This window comes from Lissotriton helveticus, chromosome 4_1 (assembly GCF_964261635.1).
Source record: "Lissotriton helveticus chromosome 4_1, aLisHel1.1, whole genome shotgun sequence".
NCBI classification, from domain to species: domain Eukaryota; kingdom Metazoa; phylum Chordata; class Amphibia; order Caudata; family Salamandridae; genus Lissotriton; species Lissotriton helveticus.
The window spans coordinates 1,253,164,784-1,253,190,750 of NC_136063.1; the positions used below are offsets into that span (position 1 = coordinate 1,253,164,784).

General features: G+C 46.1%; 1 protein-coding gene and 1 long non-coding RNA gene across 2 annotated transcripts in view; one reads left to right on the plus strand and one right to left on the minus strand.

Annotated features, from left to right (window-relative positions):
- Window positions 1–23,567, minus strand: part of CYB5A (cytochrome b5 type A) — a 180,868-nt gene extending 157,301 nt beyond the window's left edge. The window contains exon 1 of the mRNA XM_078687805.1: window positions 23,219–23,567. Coding sequence (XP_078543931.1) covers window positions 23,219–23,341 — 123 coding nt within the window. The 5' untranslated portion in view covers window positions 23,342–23,567. The remainder of the gene's footprint in view (window positions 1–23,218) is intronic.
- LOC144829060 (uncharacterized) overlaps window positions 23,482–25,967 on the plus strand; it is an 88,664-nt gene continuing 86,178 nt past the window's right edge. Inside the window, exon 1 of the long non-coding RNA XR_013610587.1 lies at window positions 23,482–23,558. This is a non-coding gene — a long non-coding RNA (uncharacterized LOC144829060). The remainder of the gene's footprint in view (window positions 23,559–25,967) is intronic.

Below are 25,967 nucleotides of genomic sequence, written 5' to 3' on the forward strand. Positions count from 1 at the left end.
AATGTGATCTAAATTTCAGACACCTAATGTAGAATTTCACAACAACAAATAGATGCTTTCTTACTTCCAAGTTTCCCAGTCTCTCCTTCGGGCCAGTAATTGCAGGCAATGACATAAGAATCCGTTTTGGGGGAACAGCCTTATTTTTGACCAACAGACTTTGACCCAGAACCCTACAGAAAATGGCGAAAAGAGGAGGATCTAAATGACACGAGAACAACAACAAAGTAAGAAAGTCAGTGTAAAAAAGAGCCTATAAAAGAAATTTAAGAAGACAGTGCAAGAAGTTAAGGATGGAATCAAGACTCTAGCCGGGCGTTTGTTGCCAGCTCTTCTGAGTGCTGGGGTTGCCATTCCTCTAAGAAACACTTTAGAACTCTGCACTTATATTTATAGCCCGCTGCAGAAGGCCGTACCTTTTGTTAATGGCCCTGGACCAGAGCTAGGGGCCAGCGGCACAAGCTACAAGGCTATTAGAACATTCCACCCACTGCGGGCAGAACGTTCTCAATTAAAAAGGAGAAACAGGAAAAAAAAAAACACTGGAATGTTGGAGAAGAAAGTTTATTCCAGCCCACTATTAGTCCTGAGCTACTTAATTGTTTTCAGTGGAACTAACAACATCCCAATGTTCGAATTCAGTCAGTCAAAAATCTTTTTCAGTCAAATTATATATATCTATATCCTTGCTCCACTGCACCTTGCCTGCGCACTCTTGGACGGGTGCTTCGTTCGCGGAGGTGCGTCCGCGAAATTCAATAGCCGCTTCACTTCTCCTCAAATCAGTTCGAAGAAAAAGCACTCACGGGGGTTCCTTTTTACAAAATCCATTTATGTTTATTCAGGGAGACAAACATGACGCGTTTCGGCATCCGCCCTAATCTAATGTTTAATTTTGTAAAAAGGAACCCCTGTGAGTGCTTTTTCTTCGAACGGATGTGAGGAGAAGTGAAGCGGATATATATATTTTCATATTTATTTGACAAGGTAAGCACCAAGTGTTCTGGAGTTCAACCACACAATTTAAACAACTGCTCTGTATAGGTTGAGACTGGAGCATTTGTGGCTCTGGGGTTTAAAAATGTGCAGTAAATCCAGCGTGCCAGCTCACTATTGAATCAGCTGCCAGAACAAATCATCTTTAAAGAGGGTGCTGTCTTTCGAGATAGAGAAAAGCACTAGCAAAGCCAATAGATCACACATTTTGGATTTGCCCATTTAGTTGCCTCCAATACTGTTCAGCAACCGAAAATCCAACATGACACACAAAGTATGTCATTTTCTGAAGCTGGGCTCTCAAACGCTACTAGAACCTCACCAGTACTCTGGAAGTAGCCCCATCAAGTGCAGCCCAGCACCGTACTAAGTTCAAGGGGTCCCCTGTAGCCTATTAACCCCTTCAATGCTCGTGACGGAACCGTTCCATCACGAGCCACGGGTGGGCTGTGCTGGTGACGGAACGGTTCAGTCACGGCCCGCTCGCCACGCCTGCGCGAATTCCGCGCTGACGTTCTAATGGGCGGGCGGGTCCGTGACTGAACCGTTCCGTCACAAGCACAGCTCCCCTTAGGGCCGTGACGGAGCAGTTCCGTCACGAGCACGGAACTGCCGCGTGGCCCCGCCCCCCCGTAGCGCTGCGGCGGGAAGGTGTTAAAGACAGTCACTTTGCAAGAAACAGACAAGATTATATGAGAATGTGTTAACCTAAAATGGAAAGTCCCTATTTAACAGAAAATCATCCATATTTAGATAAAATGATATGCTGATGTTTGTCCTGCATCCGGACCTGCACCGCACCCACCAAGCCAAGCACCAGCAACAACCACCTGAAGTGCATCCTGCTCAACACCCGCTCCGTCCACAGACACGCCGTGGAACTCTGGAACCTCCTCGACTCCACATCTCCAGACGTCGCCTTCCTCACGGAAACACGGATGAACGCCTCCTCAGCACCCGACATCGCCATCGCCTTCCCGGACGGATACAAGATCTGGAACCTCCTCGACTCCACATCTCCAGACGTCGCCTTCCTCACGGAAACACGGATGAACGCCTCCTCAGCACCCGACATCGCCATCGCCTTCCCGGACGGATACAAGATCACCCGGAGGGACCGCGTCAACCAAACTGGAGGAGGCATCGCCATCGTCCACAAGAACACCATCCGCATCACGACCAACTCCGACGACACCCTCACAACCGCCGAACACCTGCACTTCCAGATACACACCGACCCCAAGACCACCCTCAGAGGCACCCTCATCTACAGACCCCCGGGACAACGCACACAATTCAGCGAAGACATCGCCGACTTCATCAGCCCGCACGCCCTCCCCTCTGCTGACTACATCCTCCTCGGGGACCTCAACTTCCTCCTGGAGAACAACAATGACCGCAACACCGCCACCCTGCTGGACAATCTCGCCAACCTCGGACTCAAGCAACTGGTGACCACCCCCACCCACTACGCCGGCCGCACGCTTGACCCCGTCTTCTCCTCCAGCAAGGACATCTCCTTCAGCCACACCACCGGACTCCACTGGACAGACCACAGCTGCGTCCACTTCAGCTTCAGAAGGAACACGCTCCACCACCACCCACAACAGGTCCCCCGCAGAAGCTGGAACAAGATCACAGCCGACCAGCTCGCCACATCCCTGAACCAGAACCCTCCCGCCAGCTCAGCGAACCCCAACCAAGCTGCCAGCAACCTCACAAGGTGGATCAGCAACTGCGCAGACGACCTCGCTCCACTGAAGACCCCCCCCCCCCCCGTCAGACCCGGCAACAAGAAAGCATCCTGGTTCACCGACGAACTCAAGAGCTCTAAGAAGAACTGCCGAGCCCTCGAGAAAGCCTGGCGCAGGGACCCGACACCAGACAACATGACCACCCTCAAGCTCGCCACCCGAAAACACCACCAGATGATCCACACCACCAAGAAAACTGCATTCAAGGAACGACTAGATAACAACGCCCACAACAGCAAAGAACTCTTCAACATCGTCAAAGAGCTGTCGAACCCTAGCGCCGGCAACAACGACATCACCCCATCGCAAGAACTCTGCAACTCGCTCGCCTTGTTCTTCCACAGCAAGATCGCAGACATCCACAACAGTTTCAGCACACAGCCGACGCACCCCACGAACGCACCAACGCCCCCCACCACCACCCTCCGCGCCTGGACATCGGTCAACACCGAAGACATCATCCGCACGATGAACTCCATCCACTCCGGATCACCAACTGACCCCTGCCCTCACCACGTCTTCAACAAGGCCGACTCAATCATCGCACCCCATCTCCGGGACATCATCAACGCCTCCTTCAACACCGCCACCTTCCCAGAGAGTTGGAAGCACACCGAACTCAGCGCCCTACTGAAGAAACCATCAGCGGACCCCACCGACCTCAAGAACTACCGCCCCATCTCGCTCCTTCCTTTTCCTGCCAAAGTCGTCGAGAAGACAGTCAACAGACAGCCGGCCACCTTCCTCGAGACGAATGGATCCCTCGACCACTCACAGTCCGACTTCCGGGCCAACCACAGCACCGAGACCGCCCTCATCGCAGCCACCGACGACATCCGAGCCTTGCTCGACAACGGTGAAACGGCGGCCCTCATCCTCCTGGACCTCTCCGCGGCGTTCGACACGGTCTGCCACCGCACCCTAGAACAGCGCCTGCACAACATCGGAATCCAGGAGAAGGCACTGGAGTGGATCATCTCCTTCCTCGCCGGAAGAACCCAGAGAGTCCGCCTCCCCCCGTTCAGATCAGAGGCCACCGAAGTCATCTGCGGCGTACCACAAGGATCATCACTCAGCCCCACGCTGTTCAACATCTACATGAGCCCCCTCACGGCCATCGCACGCCAACACAACCTCAACATCATCTCCTACGCCGACGACACCCAGCTGATCCTCACCAACGACCCCGACACCGCCAGAACCAACCTACACGAAGGGATGAAAGACGTAGCCGAGTGGATGACGAACAGCCGCCTGAAACTGAACTCAGATAAGACGGAAGTCCTCATCCTGGGATCAGCACCCTCCGCCTGGGACGACTCCTGGTGGCCCCCTGCCCTCGGCAGCGCACCCAAACCAACGGACCACGCACGAAACCTGGGCTTCATCCTGGACTCCTCCCTCTCGATGACCAGACAAGTCAACGCAGTCTCCTCGTCATGCTTCAACATCCTATGCATGCTCCGGAAGATCTTCCGGTGGATCCCCACCGAAACCAGGAAGACGGTCACCCAGGCCCTCGTCACCAGCCGACTGGATTACGGGAACACCCTTTACGCCGGAACCACAGCCAAACTCCAGAAAAGACTCCAGCGCATTCAGAACGCTTCAGCACGACTCATGATGGACATCCCCCGACACAGCCACATCTCCGGACACCTGAGAGACCTGCACTGGCTTCCCGTTAACAAGAGAATCACGTTCCGACTCCTCACCCACGCACACAAAGCTCTCCACAACCAAGGCCCCAGATACCTCAACGATCGCCTGACCTTCTACACTCCCACTCGCCAACTTCGATCGACCAGCCACGCCCTCGCCGCCGTTCCCCGCATCCGACGAGCCACAACGGGAGGAAGATCCTTCTCCTACCTGGCTGCCAAGACGTGGAATTCCCTTCCCATCCACCTCCGCCTGACCCAAGACCACCTCTCCTTCAAGAAGCAACTCAAGACCTGGCTGTTCGAGCAGTAGAGGACCCCCCTCCCCATGCGCCTTGAGACCCTCCGGGTGAGTAGCGCGCTATATAAATGCTTGATTGATTGATTTGTATTTGAGTAATAGTTCATAACGAGTTGTGCATTTTTATAGATGTTAGTATTTCCTTTGTGTCAATGGGCACCTTACGTCTGTGACTGCTATGTTATTAGTCATGTGGAGGCATTTTATTAGGACAAAGATTTTCCGGACACTGTTAGCAGCTCCACCTTATGTGTCAGGTGGTTGCTGCTCAACTACAGTATTGAATTCTATATATTTATTTATGTGGGTAGATGTGGAGTATAGAATTATAAACCTATATATGTACATTCACGGATATAATATTCTGGATATATTTTGGCATCACTCAATACTGTGACATATGGCTAGGTGGCCACTATTTATAATTCTGCAAGGTGTGACCACATGTTTCTGATGTGGTCACTGCTGTACTAGTTATCAAAGTCAATAGTACTTCAGGAATATTAACATCAAATCAGAAGTTCCTCTTGTTATGGAAAAAGGATGGGGGTCCCTGTTCTGGAGCCATCCCCAAAATACGAAGTTAAGGAGACAAAGGGTGCCCGCTGTTTCAAGCACGAGTATTAAGCGTGAGAACTCCTTCAGAAAATAAATTACGCGCCACTTGGAACAGAGGACTTCACAGAGAAATCACAGTAGGGACTGAAAGGGACGACGGATATGAAGTGAGTCACAATATAAATAACTCAACAAGATGCAAGGGCTTGGCCATCTCCCCTAATGCCACAACAGAACACGGAGCTGACAAATGCACAGGGCTATCTGGGTTAAAGGAAAGGGCACTGAAGAAGAGGGAGTCGAAAGCCTACCAATGAGTGTAACGTGAGAGAAAACATTTAGCCTGAATGGATTTACAGTTCTTCTTACAGCAAACATAGGCTATTTGCACAGGAAGAGAAGGCTATAAGCCACAGGCTGGGCTGAAATTACAAAGGTAGAAAAAAAAGTTAAAACCACAGATGACTGAATTTGTGCCAAACAAAAAAAGATTGAAATTGCAGGTGAAAACAAACAGTGCTCTGGAAGGGAGTAATGACTAACAGCTTCAACTACGCCGTTAAGGTAGTTCAGTTGGAAGAGAGCAGACCTAAGGAATGAGCAAGAAAACATGCACTCCCATGGAGGGCTGAAAGCAAAAGAAAACAAGTAGTTTTCTCAATGTAACCAGTGGAAGGATACAAGTCATCCAATCAAAAGGATGGTAAAGCAGCTAAGACCCAGGGGAGTGTACACAAGAAAAGAAAAGAAAGTGAAATAAGAAGCAAGATTGACAAGAACGCTTAACAAGCTCTGGTAAAGCCAATTGATCTCGCCATCGTTAGAGCTATTGGCTTTGGCACTGTGTTTTAGCCATTATTTACACCAGTGTGGCTGTTGTTCAGTATGGCTAAAAGTTAGTGGCATTGAGTAGGGTTAATTGGAGTGGGGTTGACTGAAGTGAGACATATTAGTGTGGTATATTGGATTAGGGGAGTTGATGGTGAGTAACACAGGTGACAATTCAGTCATATTTGCCAAAAGGTAGAAAAGCAGACAATCACTTGATGGTGGGCATGTACTACATAGGATCTTAAGTTGCATTGTGCTGCTTAGCCATCCAGTGCCCCATCTTTAGAGGCTTTCAAACACTCCCTCCCCATGATTTCTGTTAATAGATCCATGCATTTCCGGGGTAATTCTTGGACAGTTGAGCCAGCATCCATCCTTCTCTCATCTTCTACCACTTCTGAGGACACCAAGGACGACTGTCATACTCGGATTCCAATACATTAATTTGCCAATCCATTCCTGTCCTTCAGCTACTCCATTGTGGTACTTTAATGGTACTAACATCTGGCCCAAACAATACAGTTTGTTTCTATATATGGACAGTTCCACCTAATTCGAAATAACTATGCAATGCACCATCCTCTAGGACAGCCATCAAACACATAATTCACCATTTTTCCAGAATGGTTGAATCTCAGCGCATCAACATGACATGCGGAAAAACTATTTATTCTCTCTGTTGCAATATACAGTATGCTAGTGGGGTCGAGATCGAACCCATAGGAACTACTCATTCTTTATGTAGAAGTGAGGGTCAAACAATGCAGATAAGTACAAGAAAACCATTTGGTCTTTGTACTCTCACGCCACTTGTATTATGTAACCCCGTCCCCCCCCACTTCTCTTTTTTGGGACTTGTGCCCTGATCTACCCTACACCAGCCAACATTTGACTTGTAAGGATGGCTGTGAGAAGTGTGAACGTAAAGCATTTCCTCCTGTTTCCATGGCCTGCTTTGTCTTTGGGGGTGTCTCTGTGGATGAAGGAACGTTGGATAAATTGTACTAAGGTAGTGGCACTCCAGGCATTACTCTGGTATTCTAGCCAAGGGGTACTTTTTTGTGAGACAGTGGTTGCTTAAAAGACATAAATTGGTGAAATATCCCAGGGAACATTTATATGTTCAAAGTCTTATTTTATTGAGATTTTGAATATCTTTGAGCCATTTCATAGCGACCACAACCTTCATTTCTCAAGCTTTATTTGAAACTCTTTGGTCTTAGTTTTCTGGGGACCTTCTCATAATTCTGAGAAGCTAACATTTCGTTTTAGTTGCACACAACAAAAGGGGTTCTAACAGGCATGTTATGCCAATTTAACATTCAAGCAATGACGCATATAGAGCGTTGTGCGTCTGTTTAAAATATATTTAGCTCCGAATTTTCCAGGCTAGGCAAGATTTGGAATGTCGGTAGCAGCAGTACAAATTTTCCATCCAGATGCACAAACCGATTGCGGCTAGAGCAGTAGTAGTGGGTATTTGCTGAAGCAAAGAAAAAAAAAAAAGAAAAGAAAAAAGAATTTAAGTGACTGTGTGGACTGGTGTCTTATTTACAAAGAGTCCTCACCATTGTATACTGTTGAAAATGACAATGTGTATGTACATAAGCGGCGTTCATTTGTGTTCACTGTACCCCTTGTTGTAAGCAGAACGGATATCGCTAAAACGCTGACTGTGTTATCCCGCTAGCATAGACCCATGCACACCCGTACACGACAGCCATTTTAGGTATCATGGTCTCCCAGTTTGCGATCGATCACCAGCGCCCCTTCCCTGACTCTGCAAGCTTCCCCCATGCACCCTGACCGCCCCCGCTCTCACATGTACAAGTCATGAGCCCTCCCTTCCCGCATGACTCTGTCTCTTAGAATCGCACCCCGCGCCTGACCAACACCTCCTTTCCTCCCATGAATACCCCTCCTTTGATGACCCCGACCTCTGAGCCTGAATGTCAGCACGGACCGCTGGTCATCCCTTAGCCCGAGGATACAGTTTATCGCCCACCACTGTATGCACTCGTCTCTCTTGAAAGAAACCACTATTGATCATGGCCACCCCACCCCCTGAGATTCAATCAGGAGCACACATTCCAACGGAATCAACAGCACACTCAGCTGCATGACAGCCCCCTCCTATTGTATGGAGGATAAGGGCCCCTACTGTAGCCCCGTGTTGGAATATCTTCGTACTTTACAATGTCGTGATTGTAATGAAGGATGTGGGTGTGCCATAAACCTGTGTATAAAAGACGAAGCCTCAGAGAAACTTGTTAGAGCACCTCCCGAAGACACGATGCGAGTGTCCCAAATGACAGGCTCTCACTCATGAGTAATAAACTCTGTTCTTGTTTTCCTGCTTCCAGTGCCCGTCTCTTTATTTGGTAATTATTCAAGATGGAAACGAAGAGTCGCCCTGCGCCAGCAGCCTGGGCATCCGGGGCGTTATGGGCTGACTTTTCTACATAGTGCCAGCATGTTGTCGCCCTATTGTTTGTACTTGCTCTGAATGCTGGTCCACGACTGGAAGCCTGCCATCAGGGAGTGAAAGAATGGGGAATGATCAGAACCAAGCCTCCCTTCATGGCAGCCCCACTTGGAGCTCTGAAAATCAGATTTTACTCTCTTTTCTAAGGTGAGGCTAAAGGATTCCCACAAGAGTGCAGTCCAGATGCTGGTGGGTGGATACAGGAGATCTTCCTTGGACTTTGGTCGCATTTAGTGCCCTCATATATAGCTCCTGTGTTCGAGTTCAAGTGGGGAGCAAGCTTATCACTGAAAGCCCGGTAAGCCAACATAGAGCTGGAAATACCGTTAAGGTGCATGCACAGCTTCAAATAATAATCTAAAAAACACTCCGAGAGGAGTTCTGAACCTCCGATCTTTTGAAGCAGAGAAAATTGTGCATTGCAAGAGCCTAAGCCTCCTGTGCCTGTTTTAATGTCATTCTCGGCAATCAAGTGGCATGGCAAGCATGGGACCCACGTCTCAGCATACCAGTCCCACTGGGTATGACAAATGCAAAAAGAACAATTGATGGCTGGAATGATAAACAATGTCAACCACAAACCCCCAGTCAGAGATCTGGGCCTAAATCCATTGTTTGTTTGTTCACTATGTCATTCCAGTTTGGACTCACCCAGGTGAGAGTTTGACATTGTTTAGCATTCCATCCATCTATTGTTCTTTTTGCATTTGTCACCTCAAGTGGGGTGGATAGGCCCAGACTTGGGTACCGTGATTGCCATGCCACTGGATTTAAGCTATCCTAGCTGATGAGGGGGTGATACCCAGAAACCGGTCCCAAGATGCTTGTTTCTGGTCCTCTGAGGACCTGGTCTGGCAGTTCGGGCTAGACTTTTCCCATTGGGAGCAGGGTCAAGCCTGATTTGCATATGGCTAAGTCCAAACTGGAATTGGCTGGGTGAGCAAAAAAATAATACATTTAGGCCCAGATCTCTGACTGGGGGAGAATGATTGGAAAAACCAAAGTGGATGATGGACAGAGCGTTGACAATACAAACACTCACCCCCAGTCAACTGATCTGGGTTTAATCCATCACCGTTCTTTAGCTCACTCCGCCACCCCAGTTCAGACATGGCCATATGCCAGTGGCAAAGTGAGCAAGGGACTCACGTCTGAGCATACCCTGCCAACTTAGGGCGAACAAAGAAAAGTGTTTGACATTGTTCAGCATTTTCAACCATTAATTATTCTTTTTGGACATGCATACGACTGAGTCATAACAAAATACTACTAGACCTATGAGGATGTTAAGCCTGTGAGATTGAGGACAGCAAAGTGAAGTGTAGGTATGCGCAGGATCTAGAATGTGGAAGTGGGTTGCAGTGTACAGAATAGGGAAGCCTACAGTCTAGGAGAAGGTGGTGGGTGCATCAACAGAGGAAGTCAGAGCAAGTGCATGGGAATTAGTGCATTATATATGTTGAAAACGGGAAGGATTGTTCAGCAGTGGAATGGAAGAGTTCAGTGGGAGCCAATGACAAGCAGAGGATGTGTGGGCAGAGCTGGAGGTGGGTGAGCCAACAAATTAACAAGGTAAGATCAGCTCCAAGACCAAGCCATGTGTATGGCTTGGCTCCAATAGGCCATGCATGAACCGAGCCATCAAAATGTTTTACTATGTAAACCTATGCAACAATATGATAAAGTCTCTTCAAAATTCGAAATATACATGCACTCTCAAATGTGATAATGAAGAAAAAGGAAACTTGGTGAAATAAAATATTTGCCTATGATCACACAGTTTGATGAAGCAGGGAACCCAGGATTGATCGCAGGTTTTCTGGTTTCACACTGTGCAGTTCAGCCACTAGATGGGATGTTCTCTCTCCTGTTTTATGTGAGAAGTCAAAGTTTTGTCTTTAATTTCAAGCACACGACATTACAGCATGGGTGCCACGCAGAAGCCTCATGAAAGCTCGGCTCGTTTTAGGTTCATTTTTTTTTTTTGTTGAATATTTTTATTGAGTTTGCCCCCTTTTTTATATCATGTACAGGTCACAATAAAACAGAAAATAGAAACAATACTATCATACAAAATACATATACATATATAATGCCAATCATTACATAATTACATCAATCTTCATGCTATTACAATTCTTTTTTCCCAAGACAGAACCAGTTTACTAAAATAAAAACAAAAAAGGACGGAAAAGGACAGGAAAATCAAAGAAAAGCAGCTCAACACAATATCTATCTAGTAGTATTTCCTTCTTTCCACCAAATAATCGGTTCCCAGATTTGTATACCCAATTTCCTTCCCTTTTTCCCCTTCCTAGCGTAGATCGCGGATTCTAACTTATAGATTGAAAGTAACTTAGCTAACCATTGATAATGCGTTGGAGGGAGGGGATCCAACCATGCCGTAGCTATACATAGTCTCAAAATTGCCATCGCTACAAAAATAAAGCTCCCACTCTGCGTCTGCCCCTCCACCTCAACTCCTAGTAATATTATTGAAGGAGTTAATTTGATTCCAATCCCCAACGCATTATTTAAAAAGCTCTGAATATCCTTCTTAGTTGTTTCCAAGTGAGGGCAAGTTGCAAAAATTGTGTACTAAGTCAGCCTCTAAACTACCACATCTAAAACAGCTGGTACCCGACACCACTCCCCATTGGGCAATTTTCGCAGGTGTATAATATAGATGATACAGAACTTTGTAGTGTTGGGATTGTAGTGAAGCTGAGCACAATAGTGTATGTCCCATATCTAATGATTGATAGAAATAATTTCGATCTATATCCAAGCCAGTTGCCCATTTATCCGCCCACTTTTCCAAGTCATCTTTCTTTGAATTTGATAATTCTAAGTAGAACCTCTTGATTGTGCAATCTATACCTGCTTGTATAACCTCCAGTATTGAATTCTTTACAAATCCCACAGGGCCGCCTTTTTTTTTATTAATAAAGCTTCTTACTTGTAGATATTTAAAAAATTGCCTCGTATCTAAACCATAACGTATCTGTAATTCTGCAAATTGTATCATGCCTTGTGGACCTATAATATCACCCACCTTCCGAATTCCTTTCCTGCCCCACTCACTGAAGACTATATCAGAGAACACATCTCTAGGAAGAGTGGGATTTTCTTCTAACCTTGTATAAATATTATATTTCCCAATTCCAAACCGCTTAGTAAACGATTTTATAAGCTGCGATGATAGTTTTAAATCTTGTCCTTTTGTAATAACTTGCATCTGTGAATTTCAACAATACATTTTCTGCCTCCGCTCCCATTACTAATCCATAGATGGCTAATGTGCCAAATTCATCCTGGGCTTCTACCTCTGCTCCTCCCAATAAGCCCACCATATATTGAAATGCTGCTGCCCAGTAATATAACTTTATATCTGGGAGCGCCCAACCCCCCCGCTCACGTGTTAATGTCATAAATCTGTACGCTCTCCTTGTTTTCCCCTTTGCCCAGATGAACCGGTTAATCATGTGCTCACAAGTCTTCAACCACTTGTTCTCAAAAAATAGAGGAATGGCTCTAAATATATATAAAAATTTTGGCAATACCATCATTTTTACAATATTTGTTCGCCCAACAATTGAGAGATGTAATTTATCTAGTCTGTCTAATTGCTTCCCTACTTTCGCGATTATTGGGACTATTTTTTTCCACTAGGGTATCCAACTCAGCCGTGATATTTACTCCGAGGTACACCCCTGTTGGAACCACCTGGAGATCATCACATTGTGTATAAGCATTTTTAATTATTTGTGTCTTAGAGGTATTTAAAGCGTATCCCGAAATTTGGCCAAATCTCCGTGCCTCAGTCTCTATCTGCCCAATCGCCTCCGTGGGGTTTGGTGTAATCACTGCCACATCATCGGCATATGCTAGAATCTTACATTGTCCCAAATGTGTAAGCAAGGGGGTGATCCTCTCGGAGAGCTCTATCCTACGAAGGATTGTTCAGCAGTGGAATGGAAGAGTTCAGTGGGAGCCAATGACAAGCAGAGGATGTGTGGGCAGAGCTGGAGGTGGGTGAGCCAACAAATTAACAAGGTAAGATCAGCTCCAAGACCAAGCCATGTGTATGGCTTGGCTCCAATAGGCCATGCATGAACCGAGCCATCAAAATGTTTTACTATGTAAACCTATGCAACAATATGATAAAGTCTCTTCAAAATTCGAAATATACATGCACTCTCAAATGTGATAATGAAGAAAAAGGAAACTTGGTGAAATAAAATATTTGCCTATGATCACACAGTTTGATGAAGCAGGGAACCCAAACTTGATCGCAGGTTTTCTGGTTTCACACTGTGCAGTTCAGCCACTAGATGGGATTTTCTCTCTCCTGTTTTATGTGAGAAGTTAAAGTTTTGTCTTTAATTTCAAGCACATGACATTACAGCATGGGTGCCACGCAGAAGCCTCATGAAAGCTCGGCTCGTTTTAGGTTCAAGGGTAAAGATGACCTTAACCTGATCCAAGGATCTGGCTCAAGCCTTCAGTGCCTCGCCCAACTTTAGACAGAGCCTTGATGAAGTTCAAAGAGTAAATAAATACCATGAGTACATGAACGCAGTGCAGTGAGGGGTATGGATCAGTAGTTGATGTAGGATGGATCTCTTGGAACGATATTCCCCATCTTTTTTTCCCCCATAACAAAAATAGTTCCAATATTTTTTGTTAAAAACCAATCATCCTCGGTGATTATGGGATCTCTGGCTTGAAGGGGATTTGGGGGCTCATTCTCATGTATGGACTAGCCGAGGGGAAGGAAAACAGCTAAAGAAGAAATAAGCCTTTTCTGCAAGATGTCCGGTAACTGAAGAAAACATACAAATGTGCAACTGTTTACTCAGTACATCTAAAGGCTGCTTTGGAGGTAGAATAGGCTTTGATTGATGGAATTAATTGAGACTTCCACTGTGTCAAAAGATGTGTATTCTGCGAGAGGTAATGTAAGGGAGTTTGTTAGCAGCTGAGTTTTCTAAAGTGCTTCCTTCTAAATGAAACTTACAAAAAAAAATTTCACTAGGTACAGTATGACTGCATATTACTAAAAAGTCATATTTTGAAATCACTGGTTTGATCTTAATACTAAATGGCTGCACATTAAATATTTACAGTGCTTTCAGTCACAGGCTGGAACCTCCAAGTACTATATATGTGTCATTATTCTCCACTGTGCCAACCAGGATTCATTGCTGATACTAGCTGGTTATACACATAGACATACTTAAACGTGCATTTAGTTTTCATTGTGTGTGTTCTATTTTATATGTATTTACCTGAATATGAAAATCCAACAAAATTGGTGCAGAACATTGTGTTATTTTTATCCAAGTGTCTGACCCCTGCACACGTTGGACTCAAAATCACAGTTCTCATACTTTTTATACAGTTCAACCACAGGTATTGCTGTGCAACACTAGACTGCAGTCTGTTGTAAGAGCAGAGGTCTTCAAACTGGGGGCCCGTGAATGCATTCATGAGGGGGGCGCAAAGGCAATTGAAGGATTAGAATCGAAGATGGCCTGAAAACAAGGCCTTGTTTATATGGCAAGTTTCCAGGCTGTCTTCATTTATATGAAGAGGTTGAAGTGCATAACAACTGTGGAACTGTAATCCCGAGTGCCCTGGGGCACAGTCAGTGAGTGGGTGGAGAAATCAAAGATGTGGCTAAAAACAACAACAAATATTCAGTAACTATGTTTTTTTTTCCTCTGTCTGAAAAATAAAGGCAAGTTAAACTGTGGAAAATATACTCTTTGACGTTATGAAACTCAGTTAACCTCATCGCTGCGGTGCGAATTCCGCCGCAGTGCTGAGATTCCAATCGCGGGCGTGGTCATGACGACTCCCGGCCGTCATCAGCACACGCCCACCGTGACTCGTGACGGCCGGGAGCCGTAATGAGCATGGAAAAGGTTAACAAATGCAAGCATTTGGAAAGAAAAGGCAACTTATGCAGTGTAATGTGGGATATTTTGTGATAGTATTACTTTATTAGTAGGTTTCGCCAGCACAACCCTTGTGCTGTGCTTGTGAAATCTATTGTATTAAATATATCCTAAAAGGGACTTACATCCCGCCTTCACTTCTTATTGGCCCTTGTCACTTTACTTTTCCTAATTTCTATTAGTTGCAAGCGGTCTATTTCCTGTTCTTATGTGTGTGTTTCTCTTATCAGTTTCTCATCTGCAAAGTACTGTGTTAATGTGCTTTGGTGGAACTTCTTTCAAGCAAAGATCGGGAAAACAAAATAAAAACAAGAACTACACCCTTGCTTTAAAGTTACAGCCCTACCGACTGTCGTGGGCTCAGCCCGCTGTTATTATCTCTGATTTGCCTTTTATTCCTTCTCTGTGCTCTAGAAAAAGCAGGCACTACCTTGTCCCTCCTGGGCCCACAAAAGGGCTCATCTGAGTGCGTTCGTCATTGCACACAAGTCCACCATCCCCCAGGGGCACAAGCAGGCACCCACTTCAGTACTTGTTTACTGAACAGTTCTCCATGTCCCCATTTCTGTTGGTCAGCAATGCCCTTCACTCGGTCTTAACCTTAACTCCCCTCCTACAGAGGAAGCCTTCTTCCTCCGACTTCCATCTTCACTTTCAAATCAGTTTGACCTGCTATTCATTAATTGACAAGGCAGCTGCCTTCATTATAGCCAAGCTGGTGGGTGCATTTTAACGAGCAGAGGGACACCTACTGACCGATTACTGCGCAATGTCACGCGGAGGGGGGACGTTTATTCGGGTAGAGTACCCAAAAAAAATTGATGAACATCTTGAATACTCAGGGGCACCTACCGATAAAAACTCCATTAAAATAAAGGTTTTAAAATATGTTTAACATAACAACCATTGTGAATTATTTAGCATATCAACTGAAACATGTACCATTCAGAAAATATTAATGTTTAGTGTTATTATGTTTAAAACCCAAATTGAAAGTGAAAACAGAAATTTAGAAATTGCGGCTAGTCGTTTGGAGCTTACTTGGGTTCTTAGTTCTGAAATTTCAAGTGCTGACGTTTTACAATGGCAGTTTTGTTTTCAGTTGGAGTGCTTGGCTCCTCCTCATTGTTGTACTCCTCCTGGTTCTTTTCCTCATTTGACAGGCTCCAGCCTACTGGGTTGGAGCAAGAGGAGCATTGGCTGCATCACCGAGGGGGGAAGGACTTAACTTTGCTTCTATCCCAAGCAGTGCTTGCCCTTCACCAGCTTATCGTATCACTGTTCTTCACCAAGACTGCGTACTTCTAACGCAGCAGTCGCTCCCGCAAGAGGATGTTCATTTTGGGAGTTTGAACAACAATAGTACCTTTTCCTCTTTATCCATGCATAGCTACCAAATGTTAATTTTGCTAATGTGTGACAGTTAGATGTTTCAGGGTACTGTGCGGCACTTAAATACATTATGTGTGACGCTTTGAGTGAGAAGCTCATGTAAATATATAAATATTTGAAATGATCCCTATTACCACTTTTTCTGAGGCAGTTTGAAGACAACAGTAATGTTCCTAAAGTGTTTATGCCAGGTCAGTAGCATTCCTTTTTTGGATTTTCCTGCACAGCGGCCTCGTTGACCTCCCCCGTTGAGCAGAAAAGGCAGTCAATTGAGGTGCAGTGGCAGCAGGCTTCTCACAAACCTGAGCCCTGCAGCTGCAGCACATGGTGCGCTAGTGAAAGCTGCACCCCTGCCTCCTACTAAAGCCATTGAGTCCTACTCTGCTCCTTCTCTAATCTTCTGATTAACTTGCCCAACTGCATCTCCCATGACTGCATTGTGTCCTCCTTCTCTGCGTTACTAGCTTGGGGTTCCATGATGCCATGCTTAATTCTATGTCAGGACGGAGGCTCCAATTATGCTTTTCTCAATTTCTTTACTGTAGACAGCAGCCAATGAAAACACAGTAAAGAAAAACAAAAACTACATTTCCCATGAGCACATAGTAACCATAGAGTACGTAGAAGGTATAAATATAGTCATAGAGGTTCCAACTTCCTCTTTCTTTGCTGCTGCGCAGCCAGTTAAGTGCACTTTACTTATTTACTTGCAATTTTGCCTTTATTCATTGTAATATTGTGTGCGCTTTGTTCTTTCACTGCAGCGTTCTTGCTAATGCTAATAGGAACCTTCCGGTTCGTGTGTTGCCGCTTATTGTTTCGGCGCTTTCACATTTAATTGTACATTTGTTCGCCGCTTCTCGGCATCGGTTGCGGGGGCGTGGGCTCACCCCCCGGTAACAGGCTTGCTTCTAGCTCTTGTCCTTTATTGTGGAGCGGGAGCGGGGCTGGAAGACGCGTGTTCTATTACACGCGTCTCCCATTGTCGACAGGTTGCTTCAGCGCATGCGCAGTTCACCGGCGGTACTCGCGTAGTGGTCGGCGGTGGTACTGCGCATTTGTTCCTTGTCAAGAATCCTGACGGGACGTCCAGCGCTCGAGTTTTCTCTACGGAGTTGAATTGGTTTGGCTTCTGCCTTGCCCATTTCCCTGTCGTTAGGCCCCTGACGCCCTAGTGCTCCTTAAATTGCCTGGGGTTGTAAAATATTGCAGAGGCTTTGCCTAGAGTGTTTTTAAACAAGCCCTCCCTCCACATTTTACTTTGTTTTTGACAGGGTTTCCTGTCCTTTGGCTTGTTTTGGGGCTACACTCCCCCTGAAGTGCCTTCGGGTGTCGATATTTTCACCTCCTCTTGGGCATATCACCTCTTCTGAGGCCAGAATGGCAGAGTATTATGAGGATGAGGAGGCATATTACTACGCTGAGGAAGAGCCTGCAGGCTCAGAGGGTGCTGAATTCATGGACCACGCATTGTATCAGGCTATAGCCCCTCTCAAGAGACATTTGGCTGAATATGCTACTCACCAGGGTTGGATTCCTTCTTCAGGTCGGTCCAAAAACTCGCCTAAGAATCCGCATAAAGCAGACTTTGTCAAACTGGCAAAAAATGTGACCACCAAGTCCTCAAAGAGACCCGCCACGTCTTTCCAGACACATCAAGTCTCTACTGTCACTGAAGACTCGTCTTCATCTGATTCTTCTTCGGATCCCATAGTTCCTCCTCCCAAAAAGAAGGCTCGCAAGGAGCATTACGTCGATGCCTCTTCTACCCCACAAGTGTTGACCTTTGACCCAGATGACATTATTCACCCTAACTCTTCGGCTTGGCTCCCCTCACAAGAGGTTGCTGAATATGTACAAACACATATTCGTCGTCCCTTCGAGAAGGATGTTCGCGCCAGGCTGCGCTCTGAGTGTCCCCGCCCAGACCTGGCGGACAAGTTAACTGAGACTCCTGATGTCGATCCATCCATGGTCACATATATGCGCAAATATGCCAAAGACCCGAAAAAGGGTCTGGACAGGTCGTGGAGGTCCTGTCAGGACAAATTACTAGACCTTTTGGGTCCCTTGAGAAAATTTTTGGATTTGGCTTATTCAGCAAAAAATTCGAATTCTCCTATTAATCCCGATGAGCTAGCAGGGTGGTCTCAAAGGGCTATATGCATTTTAGGCAATGCAAATTGTGCCCTGTCCTGTGAGCGCCGTCGCTCAATACTCATGAAATTGGACCCTAAATTAACTGATCTTGCTTCTTCCGAATCTGGCCCTTTGGCACAAGGTTTCCTTTTTGGCCCCCCTTTTCTGAAGGAACTCACTAATTTTGTTGCGACCTTTAGTGGCCTTGATAAGGCGCAATCAAACCTGCGCCGTGCCTTCCGTCCGGTTTTCGGACGGGCCAGACGAAGGGGACGTTCGTCCGGCCGGGGAGGTAACCAGCCTGCTCAACGTGGAGGCCAGTCCCAGAGAGGAGGAGCCCAGGACACTTATGGCTCTGGAAAATCCATATTCTACCCCTCTCGAAAGGGTAGAAACAACTACGGCAAAGGCGGCTACGGAGGTGCCCGGGGAGGACGTCAAGATTCCTCCAATTCAGGTGAGCTTAATTCTGGCTTCCGAGGTTGTTTTGGGGGGGCAGACTGAAGTTTTTTCTTCACAATTGGCAGCTAATCTCCAGCAATGCTTGGGTGTTGGAAACGGTGCAGGGTTTCAAACTCTAGCTCTACGACCGCCCTCTCCTACACCGCCTTCCTTTACCCCTTGTTTTTTCCCAACAAGATCAAGACTACATCTCCGAAGAAGTCGAGTCCCTTCTGACGAAAGGAGCCATCATTCCATCTTCCCGTCATCCCGACGGTTTCGTCATCAATATTTTTCTAGTGGAGAAAAAGGGGGTGGTTCCCGTTTAGTCTTAAACCTCAAAGATTTCAACGGCGGAGTTGTTTACCGTCATTTCAAGATGGAAAGTATCCATCTTCCTCGGGATCTTCTTCAAGAAGGAGACTGGATGGTCCGCTTGGACCTGAAAGACGCCTATCTGTCCGTTCCTATATATGCTCCCCATCGGCGTTTTCTTCAATTTCAATGGTTGGGGAAATGGTTCGAGTACACTGTACTCCCCTTCGGTCTTTCTTCCGCTCCATGGTGCTTTACGAAGCTCATGAGACCGGTGATGGAGTCTTTGCGGGCCCGGGGAGTCCGTTTGATTGTGTATCTAGACGACATTCTGTTGATGGCTCATTGCCCCAGTCTTCTACATCTTCATTTACAATGGTCCATCGATCTATTGCAATCTCTAGGCTTTCTTATCAATCCTCTGAAGTCAGATTTTCATCCCTCGCAGAAGATGGATTTTCTAGGTTTCAACATCGACTCAATAGCTTGTCAGCTACTCCTTCCAGGTCAAAAGATCAGAGCGATCAAACGGGAATTGCGTCTGGTCTTGTCCAAACAACTGGTCTCTTTGCGGACTGTAGCTCGGATTGTAGGTCTCCTTTCCTCTTCAATCCAAGCCATATTCCCGGGTCCCTTACATTATCGCGCTCTCCAGCGCCTCAAGATACGACCTCTTCGGAAGGGCCTTCGTTACTCCGATGATGCGGAGATGTTGTGGTGGCTGGACCACATGGAGTCCTGGAACGGTCGATCATTATTCGGCTCGACCCCAGACATCATTATCGAGTCCGACGCGAGCCTTTGGGGATGGGGAGCTTGGTGCGGTTCTCGGACGACAGGGGGCCGTTGGTCCCGGGGGGAATTATCCCTCCACATCAATTGTCTAGAGCTTCTTGCGGGCTCTTTTGCGATCCGCTGTCTTTCCCCTCAGGCGACGAACTGTTGCATTCTCCTCCGCATGGACAACGTCTCAGCGGTGAGATATGTCAACAAACTTGGGGGTACAAGATCCAAGATCCTTTCGTAGATAGCCAAGGACTTTTGGCATCTTTGCTTACACCGCCAGATCACGATTATTGCAGAGTACCTTCCAGGTCGCGACAATCTAGTGGCGGATTGGAATTCCCGTCACCTCCGGGATTACAGCGATTGGCGTCTCCACCCTCGAGTGTTTCGGTCCTTGGTCCGGGTTCGGGGCCAATGCCACTTGGACCTTTTTGCCTCTCGCCTGAACAAACAGCTTCCGCTGTTTTACAGTTTGCGCCCGGATCCGGAGGCTCTGGCCACGGATGCTTTCCTCCAGTCGTGGCCTCCTCTCCTATGTTACGCGTTTCCCCCATTCATGATGATTCCCAGGGTTCTGGCCCGCACGAGGCGTTTCCTCTCGGATCTGATTCTCATCACTCCCCTTTGGAGGGCTCAGGCGTGGTTTCCAGTTCTTCTAGAGAGGAGTTGCTCTCCGCCACTCCTTCTCCCCAACAGGTGGAACCTGTTGCTGGACCCTCTTCTGCAGCCCCACCCTCTCATTCTATCGGGTCATCTACGTCTTGTAGCGTGGCGGATTTCGGGGGACGCTGGCAAATCGCAGGCCTTTCTTCTGACGCTGCCCGATTTATCGGCGAAGCTTGGGACCCCAACACCCACAAACGTTATTCGTCAGCTTGGAAACGGTGGGGTGATTGGTGTACTCAAAGATCAGTGGATCCCTCTACGGCAGATGTCTCCCTAGTTCTGAATTTTCTTGCTTCTCTTGCTTCTTCCGTTTTGGCATACAGGACAGTCAATAACTTTCGTTCTGCTATTTCAGCTGGTCATATTCCAGTGGATTCTAAGCCCATTGGGGAACACCCTTTGGTTTCTAAATTACTCAGGGGCATCCGGATGGTAAAACCTCCTTGCCCTAAGTATGTTCAATTATGGGATGTATCTGTGGTTTTACGTTTTGTAAGCACTTGGCCTGAAAATTCTTTGCTGTCTAGGAAACAGTTATCCGCTAAATTGACAATGTTGCTTTGCCTCTTGTCTTGCAAGCGTGTGTCAGATGTTCGTGCTCTTGACCTCGCCGGACGCTCTTTCTCACCTGATGGTGTTTCTTTTTCCATTTCTCGCCGTACTAAATGTAACACATCTTCTGTGTCTTATCCCTCTTTTCCACACAATCCCAAGCTGTGTGTAGTGCAATGTATTAAGGATTATGAGGTGAGTACTGCACCTTTCCGTCAAGATTTGCAGGGTCAACTGCTTATAGCTTTGCAAAAGCCTTTTAAGCCTGTGTCTCCCGCTACCTTGGCACGTTGGGTACGACGGCTCATGTTAGAAGCAGGCATTGACGTTTCCGTCTTTGGGGCCCATTCTGCTAGGGGAGCGATGGCTTCAAAGGCTTTTTCCTTGGGAGTTGGCCTTCAGGATATCATGAAGGCTGCGGATTGGTCTTCAGAATCTGTTTTCAAAACTTTTTATTTCAAACCTATTGTTGCTGTTGCTTCTGTTGTGGTGGACAGCTTTAAACAAGCATAATCGGAGCCTCCGTCCTGACATAGAATTTAAAATTTGCTAACATTCGTGCCAAGAATTTTCAATTCTATTAAGGACAGGAGGCGAGGATTATCCCACCCTTATTGAAATGTATGCATTGTATTAAATATGCATGTTGCTATACTGTAATGTTCTTTATTATCTGACTCTATTCCCGCCCTATTGTGAATTTTATACTCTATCCTTTGGAATGGCCTTTACGGCTCTGTTTTTTATTTCCTTCAGGCTCCGACCTTAAATGAGATGTGCTGTGAGTTCCTGCTCTTCGTGGGTCTCCTTCTGTTCCTCTGCCTTTGGGAGGTGCCTCCGTCCCTTCATATGGATGAGGATTTTTCCTTTGGACGTTCTTAATGGATTTTGAGTTTTCTAATGTTCTTGATTCTGGACAAAGAAAGAGGAAGTTGGAACCTCTATGACTATATTTATACCTTCTATGTACTCTATGGTTACTATGTGCTCATGGGAAATGTAGTTTTTGTTTTTCTTTACTGTGTTTTCATTGGCTGCTGTCTACAGTAAAGAAATTGAGAAAAGCATAATCCTCGCTTCCTGTCCTTAATAGAATTGAAAATTCTTGGCACGAATGTTAGCAAATTTTAAATTCACACCTCGGTTGATGGGACCTTTTGACAGCCTGGTGGTCTTACCATTGGAATCGTGTATGTATTCTACCAGACAACCCTCTATAAGCCTGTATATCAAATACCACTTTGGTCTTTGAACCTTCCCCTGAGGTCACTGGAGGGTGTGGAATGTGAAGTTGAGGCAATTTTTAGGTTTCGCCTGTACAGATCCTTATATTGCACAACTGCTCACAAACTTAACCAACATTTTTTTAAACCTATTGCATTTACCAATGCTTGTTACATTTGTTAACACTGTCTGGCCACTGGTTTCACCTCAGTATGGGTTTAATACCCGAATATAGCAAAAAGCAACAGACAGGTGACCAGGGTAACCTTTGTATATGGACTTTTTCTGTGCTGCATCACGTTGCCATGTTTTCAGTAACTTTTCGTCCGTTTAACTAGAACGGAGAGAACTGCTGGTTTTGGAAAAGTGGAACCAGGTTCAAGTGCCTGCATTAGTTTAACGTTCTGTGAATCTGGGGGGGGGGGGGGGGGGAATCACTTAATGTCCCTATGCCTAATAAAATGAACCTGGCCGTGTGTAATGTAACTGGGGCTCATATAAATTTTTCCAGTGCACTTGGGTTGAGTCCGCACCATAATAATTTCCCATTTAAAAAAACACAACAAACGGAGAGCCGGTTTCAAGACTGGAGCGATGATCAGGCATGGTGCTAAAGAAGAGACATAAACAGAATAGATAGACTGCTACTCAGGACCGTAGCTATCATTAGTGCAGGTGCATTGGGACCCTGAAGCGAAAAGGGGCTACAACACTTAAATTATGGGGAGCACCGTTTTTGGGTCAATTTCTGTTTGATGAATTTGTCCAGACTTCTTCAAATTATTTTCCATTAGGGGTTGAGAGGAAAAAAAGTTTGAAGACCTCTGGCATAGAGCAATGCAAAGAAAATAGAGAAACTAGGGGACTAGAATGGAAGAGGGACAGAAATGTAGGGATCTTTACTTTCAAATGGCTCAATGGGATATACTATATTTAAAGCCATTCATTTCCCGCACTTTAGCCAACAGGTTACTGCATATTCACATCTGAAGTTTCACTTTAAACAGTCTAAATACGTCCGTAAGCAAGGACTGATTGAAAGCGCCAAACAAGACGTGGAGCTCTTTACAGTCACCGGGAGGATACAGAGCTGTCAGACAAGTGCAATACAGTCGGCTGTGGAACCCAGTAGGTAGGGGGTAGAGGATACATACCTCCTCTAGGAAGCTAGTGACATCGTAAACCTTATGGTGCAGGATAATCCAGGTGCTTTTGCTGTGGTTGTGTTTCTGGATCTCTTCCAAGGTGTAGTACTTGTGTTCCTTGGTGTCCGTCATCCTTCCGTCGCTGTCGCTGTCGCTGTCGCTGTCACTGCCGCCCACAGAATGATCTTTGCTCTCAGCTGAAATCCACAACTTCTAGCTGTGATAGTGATTGGTCACCGCCCCTTTTCCCCACTCCAATCAGACGACTAGAAAACCAAGCCGCCTACTCGCTGAGAATCGCCAGAGTTGAGTCGATTGAAGCCGAGTGTACAGAAGTTGTCGCGTCTAGGTAACTAATTGCACCTGCCGATTTAAAAGAGAGCGAGATTACAGGTTCGGATCGGTAAACAGCGCTGTGCCCCCTGAATACGCAGTGGGAACACGTAAGCAGACTTCGCCACGTATTCCGAGTAAACAGCAGTGTTGCATGGATACAAATAGAACAGGAATATACAAGACTATATGAGTACAATGAGCCACTGCTCTTTTCTTGCGGAAAATAATATATTCAGAGTCGATCACAGTAGTTTGGCAGCACTCAGGGCACCAATGGCTAGGAACACCACCTTTATGACATGTCCGACAGAGTGTTTTTAACCGCTTGGTCCGCTTTCTCTTTCTCTGCAACTGGCATTTCCAAGCACCGCCCGATTCCCTATATCAAATAGCAGAGGTGCGTTTATGAGTATAATTCCAAGAACTTGAACGACAGAGCGGGGGCCATATTTGAAGGGTAAAGAGAAAGTGGACCAAGGGTCATACTCTTAGTATTTTCCAGAGAAACATAGGAAAGGGTGTAACAAAAGCCTAATTAGGTGTCCCTATACTTGAACTTAACGGTCGGCAATTTATACTTCACTACAGTTTTTCATGGATGTGTTTTTTCTTCCAGCGTTTGTGTTTTTAAAGACAGACACCCGCCCACAGCATATTCAGATCATTTCTTGTAGACGTCTTTAAATAATAGGTGAGAGGGATCAATGTTATGAAAACGGATATAACCTGAACTGCTAAACCTACACTACTGGGCGGGGTCTCTCTTGTTGGACAGCACGTCCTACACGACACTCTAAAGGCATTTTGCTTTTTTCACCTCGTAGTAGGGCAAGGGTAACCTGACCTGAACTATTAACACATAATCTTTCGCACGCGAGGCACCCCTGCCAAATCCTGTACCTTCAACTAAGGGAGGTGATGTTTTATTTCGAAAAGGAATATATTCCCAGGTGCTGGAGTGAGAATCAGTATCTCGATTTAGAATCTCGGTTTACCATCACTGGAGTAATTCCCACTCTTATCGGTCACTGGTCTGAGGCAAATGGATTTTTTTGTTGTTTTAGAGAAAATTAAGAGCTGAACATCACATACGTTTTAATCACAATGCCTAATCTAATTGTCAATCAATAATGAGAGTTAAGTATGAGTTAAAGGGTTTTATTGTTCAAACTCTTAGTAGTAATCTTTATTAGGATACAAATTAAATTCATGAAGTTTTGTCATAAGAATCTTATCAGAAATCAATAATCAATCACTCCACATTCAATACATTGTAGTACGAATGCAACAAGCAAGCTCAATACAGGAAAAATCCCTGTTCTAGGTATCGTGAGAGAATGCTGTCACAGTCTGAACCTATAAAGAGTTCCAATTTGAGAGACTGAGGTTCAAGAAACTCAGTAGATTCTCAAAGCAATGTAGAATAAGGGGAAATGGAAAGCTGTAAGGATAAGTGGTAACCTACTCTAGGAACGTGTATTATTATAGACCACACATTCTTAAGCTTTTGCAACATGTTGCTTTTTCAGTCAGACAATTAGTTTTCGATGCTCTCCCGAGAATAGGGCGGTACAAAAGGGGGTGGTGATGGACGGAGCATCTGAACCAATCACACACTCACACCCAGTCAACAGATCTGGGTTTAATCCATCACCGTTCTTTAGCCCACTCTGCCACCGCAGTTTAGACATGGCCATATCCAAATCAGTCTGACCCTGTGCCTCATGGGAACAGTCCAGCCCGAACTGCCAAGCCATGCCTTCCCTGGACCGGAATCAAGCTTCCTAGGACCGGTTTGTTCGCCATAAGTTGGCAGGGTATGCTCAGACGTGAGTCCCTTGCTCACTTTGCCACTGGATTCAAGCAAGCCGGGCTGAAGACGGCTGAAATGCCTGAAACCGGTCCTCGGAAGCTTGTTTCCGGTCCAGGGAAGGCATGGCTTGGCAGTTCGGGCTGGACTGTTCCCATGAGGCACAGGGTCAGACTGATTTGCATATGACCATGTCTGAACTGGGATGGCAGAGTGGGCTAAAGAACGGTGATGGATTAAACCCAGATCTGTTGACTGGGTGTGAGTGTTTGATTGGTTCAGATGCTCCGTCCATCACCACCCCTTTTTGTACCACTTTGTTCGCCATAAGTTGGCAGGGTATGCTCAGACGTGAGTCCCTTGCTCACTTTGCCACTGGATTCAAGCAAGCCGGGCTGAAGACGGCTGAAATGCCAGAAACCGGTCCTCGGAAGCTTGTTTCCGGTCCAGGGAAGGCATGGCTTGGCAGTTCGGGCTGGACTGTTCCCAAGAGGCACAGGGTCAGATTGATTTGAATATGGCCATGTCTGAACTGGGGTGGCAGAGTGGGCTAAAACACGGTGATGGATTAAACCCAGATCTGTTGACTGTGTGTGTGTTTGATTGGTTCAG